Here is a 6,000-nt window from a genome sequence, read left to right as displayed (position 1 = left end):
GTCTGGTGGACACAACAGGAAGTAAGAGGAAATCTCTCCAAGTTGTCACAAGAACACGGATCCCCATTCTTCCTGTTCTGGTGACAACATTTTGGATTTTTCTATTGCTTTCCAGTGACAGTGATCACCAGGACTAACAGACACAGTGACTATTACAAGGAAACCCTGACAGAGGGGTGTGCGCTGACTTCTGTCCCCTCACCATGTTATATAAATATAAAAGTCCTGCCTGGGGACACTCTTTCAGGTTGCCCCTTCACACATCGCACTCTGAGATGCAGTTTCCGTATAAAAGATAACATCTTACACTACGGACTTTCCATTACCTGACTCCCACCACAGCGAATACAGAGGCGTCCTTGGTAGCCAAGAGCAACTGCACACGTGCTAAGAAATAGCCAATGAAAGCGATGTTCACTGTTAGCACGACAGAATATAAAGCTTTCCCATTCAAAACGTTGTTAGCCAATCCCTCACCGGGATGTCCGAAGAGGCGGGCGATTAAATGACAAGGGGATGGGCAGAGCGCGCCGACCAATCAGGCTCTGAGGACGGCGTTAGCCTGTCATTCCCCCTCTAGCTTAGCAAGGACAACATTCAAGGTTGACAGGTGCGTCAACCAATGGAGTGAAAACCATCATCGGTGGGGGCGGGCGGAGTGACAGAATGGTCCAACGAGGTTCGGGATTCTTTCCGCTCGTCCAATGGGGACGGAGAGAGGGCGGGAGCTCGGCCTGGCTGTGGGAGTGAATCGAGAGGCCGGCTGTTTGTTGTCATCAAGATGGAGTTTCTGCTGGGGAACCCGTACAGCACCCCGGTGGGGCAATGTATCGGTAAGAGAGCCGGGGGCGGGACTGGGGCCTCCTATGTGTGCGTGTGTGAGAGGCCTACAGGGCCCGCTGTGTGTCCTTGTCATCCCCTATTAATATATATATGTGAGTGTACATTTCTCACTGTCACCTCTGTGTACACCCCTCCCCCATTGGTGTCACTGACACCTCCTAGTATTATAGCTTTATTATCATAGTTTTCTATTTATATTTTATATATCTATATACACTATATTGCCAAAAGTATTGTTCCCCCCCCCCCCAATCATGTGATTCAGGTGTTCCAGTCCCCTCCAGTCATGTGATTCAGGTGTTCCAGTCCCCTCCAGTCATGTGATTCAGGGCTCCAATCCCCTCCATGGACACAGGTGTATACAATCATCACCTAGGCATGCAGACTGCTTCTACAAACATTGGTGAAAGAATGGGTCGCTCTCAGGAGCTCAGTGACTCCAAGCGTGGTCCCGTGATAGGTGGTCACCTGTACAATAAGTCCATCCGTGACATTTCCTGGCTACTAAATATTCCACGCTCAACTGTTAGTGGGATTATAACAAAGTGGAAGCAACCGGGAACAACAGCCACTCAGACACCAAGTGGTAGGCCACGTCACATGACAGGGCGGGGTCAGTGCATGCTGAAGCGCACAGTGCGCAGAAGTCACCAACTGTCTGCAGAGTCAATAGCTAAAGACCTCCAAACTTGGTGTGGCCTTCAGATGAGCCCAACAACACTGCGTAGAGAGCTTTATGGAATGGGTTTCCATGGCCGAGCAGCTGCATCCAAGCCTTCCATCACCAAGTGCAATGCAAAGCGTCGGATGCCGTGGTGTAAAGCACGCCGCCACTGGACTCTAGAGCAGTGGAGGCGTGTTCTCTGGAGTGACCAATCACGCTTCTCTGTCTGGTAATCGGATGGACATGTCTGGGTTTGGTGGTTGCCAGGAGAACGGTACTTGCCTGACTGCATTGTGGCAAGTGTAAAGTTTGGTGAAGGGGGGATTATTGTGTGGGGTTGTTCTTCAGGGGTTGGGCTTGGCCCCCTAGTTCCAGTGAAGGGAACTCTTAAGGCGTCTGCATACCAAGACATTTTGGACAATTTCATGCTCCCAACTTTGTGGGAAGAGTTTGGGGATGGCCCCTTCCTGTTCCAACATGACTGCACACCAGTGCACAAAGCAAGGTCCATAAAGACATGGAGGAGCCAGTTTGGGGTGGAGGAACTTGACTGACCTGCACAAAGTCCTGACCTCAACCCCATAGAACACCTTTGGGATGAATTAGAGCGGAGACTGCGAGCCAGGCCTCCTCCCCCGACATCAGTGCCTGACCTGACAAATGTGCTTCTGGAAGAATGGTCCAACCTTCCCATAGACACCCTCCTAAACCTTGTGGACGGCCTTCCCAGAAGAGTTGAAGCTGTTATAGTTGCAAAGGGCGGGGCCAACTCAATATTGAACCCTACGGACTAAGACTGGGGGGCCATTAAAGGTCATGTGTGTGGAAAGGGCGGGGCCAACTCAATATTGAACCCTACGGACTAAGACTGGGGGGCCATTAAAGGTCATGTGTGTGGAAAGGGCGGGGCCAACTCAATATTGAACCCTACGGACTAAGACTGGGGGGTCATTAAAGGTCATGTGTGTGGAAAGGCCAGCCGACCAATACTTCTGGCAATGTAGTGTATATATATATATAGAGAGAGAGTATATATACACACATATTTCTCACTGTCACCTGACATACCTCCTGTGAATGCCTTCTCTGATTTGATGAGTTGGAGAGGCGGGGCAGTGACTTCACTCACCCAATCAGAGAACGCTTTATGTTGAAGTGGTTATAAACCTCCATTTCATTAAAAATTGAAATAAAAAAAGAAGTCCTACTTACCTGATCTCTGTAATGGTTTTGCACAGAAGTCCAGATTCTCTTCTTCTAGGCCCCCCAGCTGGTGCTCTCCACTCCTCCTCTTCTGTGCATGCTCCTATAGCAGGCTGTATGGGGCAGATGTCCCGAGCCTGGCTGTGTGCTTCCATAGACACACACAGTATGGCTTGGCCCTGCCCTCCTCGCTGGTTGGTTTCCGCTGCTATCGGTGTATAGCCTGGGACAGCAGGAAGAGGGGTAAGAAGAACTGCAGATGGGCAAAGCGCTGGGTTGATGTAGGATTCAAGTAAGTATTTAGGGAGGGAGGTGGGGGGACCGGCAGTGGAAGGTTTACCTTAAATATATTACTAAACGCACAACAGTACAATCAGTCTGTATATACAGTAAAGCATGCTTGTTATACTCGCTGTGGGACCTAAGGGGTTAATCCTCTGCATTGTGTAAAAATGCTGTTTGATCCTGTCTTCTCTGATCCTCCCCTTCTTCTACTGTCCCCAATCCATCTGCTGATAGAACAGCAAGCTGTGCTTGGTCATTTTGGTGTGTATTACCAGAGTTTTTTTTTTTCTTGGGCGGGTGCATGTTATAAGCACAGGGCCAATCAGCGCTGTCCAAGCAGAGGGCAGGGGTCATGCAGCCTCATAGGACAATCAGGGGAGAATGAAAACTCCTTCTAAAAGCTTTAACCAGTGCTTGGCTGGACACTGTTAGAAGTCACAAGACTGCTATATACTGCTGATGAGAAAAGGTATTTAGCAGTTTATATTTACTAAAATAATTGCATTTCCATGTTCTGTGTACTGTGGGAAACCAGATATAGTGAATGCCGGGTCCGGGGAGAGCGGATATAGTGAATGCAGGGTCCGGGGAGACTGGATATAGTGAATGCAGGGTCCGGGGAGAGCGGATATAGTGAATGCAGGGGTCCGGGGAGAGCGGATATAGTGAATGCAGGGTCCGGGGAGAGCGGATATAGTGAATGCAGGGTCCGGGGAGAGCGGATATAGTGAATGCAGGGTCCGGGGAGAGCGGATATAGTGAATGCGGGGTCCGGGGAGAGCGGATATAGTGAATGCAGGGTCCGGGGAGACCAGATATAGTGAATGCAGGGTCCAGGGAGACCAGATATAGTGAATGCAGGGTCCGGGGAGACCAGATATAGTGAATGCAGGGTCCGGGGAGACCAGATATAGTGAATGCAGGGTCCGGGGAGACCAGATATAGTGAATGCAGGGTCCGGGGAGAGCGGATATAGTGAATGCGGGGTCCGGGGAGACCAGATATAGTGAATGCAGGGTCCAGGGAGAGCGGATATAGTGAATGCAGGGTCCGGGGAGACCAGATATAGTGAATGCAGGGTCCGGGGAGAGCGGATATAGTGAATGCGGGGTCCGGGGAGACCGGATATAGTGAATGCAGGGTCCGGGGAGAGCGGATATAGTGAATGCAGGGTCCGGGGAGACCAGATATAGTGAATGCAGGGTCCGGGGAGACCGGATATAGTGAATGCAGGGTCCAGGGAGAGCGGATATAGTGAATGCAGGGTCCGGGGAGAGCGGATATAGTAAATGCAGGGTCCGGGGAGACCAGATATAGTGAATGCAGGGTCCGGGGAGACCAGATATAGTGAATGCAGGGTCCAGGGAGAGCGGATATAGTGAATGCAGGGTCCGGGGAGACCGGATATAGTGAATGCAGGGTCCGGGGAGAGCGGATATAGTGAATGCAGGGTCCTGGATTTAGTAACACTTTAAAGTGGTTGTAAACCCAAGTCAAGAAATATGAACAAAGCATATCCCTGTATAGTGTGTATTTGTCTCATTCAAGAGCACTAAGTGTTATTTCTGTCTGCTGTCTCCTTCATCAGCATGAATTGCTTCTGACACCAAGAGCAAAATGGTGACAGGTGAGGGACCTCCAGCAGATTGACATCCTCAGCTCTGTTCCTGTGAGCTGTGTGGAGGGGGGGGGGGTGTCTCTTCCCTCCAATCAGCTCTCAGAGCTCTCCTCTCTGAGCTCTGAAGAGTGTAATTTCAACTTTCCACCCCTGTGCTCTGAACTCTGACAAGCTTTATAAATTGAGCACTGTGAACCGGTACAACTTATGTGGGAGGCTTTGTTTAATCTCTGTGTATCACCTGAGGATAGACCCTTCACTGGGTACATGTAAGGGGTTTTAACCAATTTAAATGGCAATTGTGCAGTCATGCAACACTGCACCTAAATTAAATTTTATATCATTTTTTTTGCACACAAATAGAGCTTTCTGTTGGTGGTATTTGATCACCGCCGCTGTTTTTTTAAAAATTATATCAACGAAAAAAGACCAAAAACTTTGAAATAATATATTTTCTTCTTCTGTTATAAAACACATCCAATAAAATCAAATATGTTCAAAAATGTAAAATTCTGTTACTCACAGATCTGGCTGTTTTCTTTTTGCTTCTCAGGGAGAACAAACAGCTAGACTGCAGGTTTGTGTACACAGAGTTCTGTGTGTTTGTAAACACAGAACTCTGTGCTGTGATTGGACAGAGCCGATCAGCAGGTTTCAGCCAAAATCATTGTCTGAAACCTGCTGACAAACTTGTGCTATGCCCAATCACAGCACAGGTCGGCAGGCGGTGCGCACCTTCCCCAAACCTGGAAGAAAGTCGGCAACATACATTTTCATTGCCGGGCCTGCACCTGCCGCCTGCTTGCAGTACATGTACTGTGGATGGGCAGCAAGTGGGTAATATTCAAAGCAAACTCTCCCATCCATCCTCCATCCATGTCTCCATGCTTTGTTTTGCTGAGAAATCGCTTTGAGAAACCCCCCCCCCCCCCAGCATTTCTGGACGTGGCCATTTTGAGCAAGGGCGGATGATTCATGTAGCATTGACATCCTGGAATCCATCTGCCCTTAGCTCAGGTATACAGGCAGGAGGGTGTGCTTAACTTAGAAAAACCCTTCTCCCCTCCTGGGATGTATGACATCATTTGCCTAGGCATGGAAACCAGGAAGTAACTGAAGAAATGTAAAAATAGTTTTTATAAATATACGAGGTGGTATCCAAAATTTTCTAGAGTAGTTTTGTCAGCACAAGGCTGCACGCACAGTCACAGGGAGCACCGTCCATCGTAAGTCGGGGGGCCAAAAGACATTGGGGGTCAATTCTCTAAAGGGTACCGCATGCGATATGAAGGTCACGTGACTTGTTTTTCAGAAATATCGCATGAGATAATAACAGTCAATTCATCAAAGTAAAATATCGAATGTGAGATAAATACTGCAAAAAAAA

The 6,000-nt window shown here is 48.7% G+C and overlaps 1 protein-coding gene across 7 annotated transcripts in view; it reads left to right on the top strand.

Moving 5' to 3' along the window:
* Positions 1-690: 690 nt before the first annotated feature.
* The window catches only part of TOM1L2 (target of myb1 like 2 membrane trafficking protein), a 108,417-nt gene continuing 103,107 nt past the window's right edge, over positions 691-6,000 (top strand). For all 7 annotated transcript variants that reach the window (XM_089656741.1, XM_089656740.1, XM_089656739.1 and 4 more), the window contains exon 1: positions 691-833. In XM_089656741.1, the coding sequence (XP_089512867.1) occupies positions 782-833 (52 nt within the window). In that variant the 5' untranslated portion in view covers positions 691-781. The remainder of the gene's footprint in view (positions 834-6,000) is intronic.

The sequence above is a fragment of the Staurois parvus genome, unplaced genomic scaffold (genome assembly GCF_062004578.1).
Source record: "Staurois parvus isolate SC_StPar_1 unplaced genomic scaffold, SC_StPar_1.0 ptg000931l, whole genome shotgun sequence".
NCBI classification, from domain to species: Eukaryota; Metazoa; Chordata; class Amphibia; order Anura; family Ranidae; genus Staurois; species Staurois parvus.
Note: the sequence above shows the minus strand (reverse complement) of the source record. Positions and strands in the feature narration are given on the sequence as shown.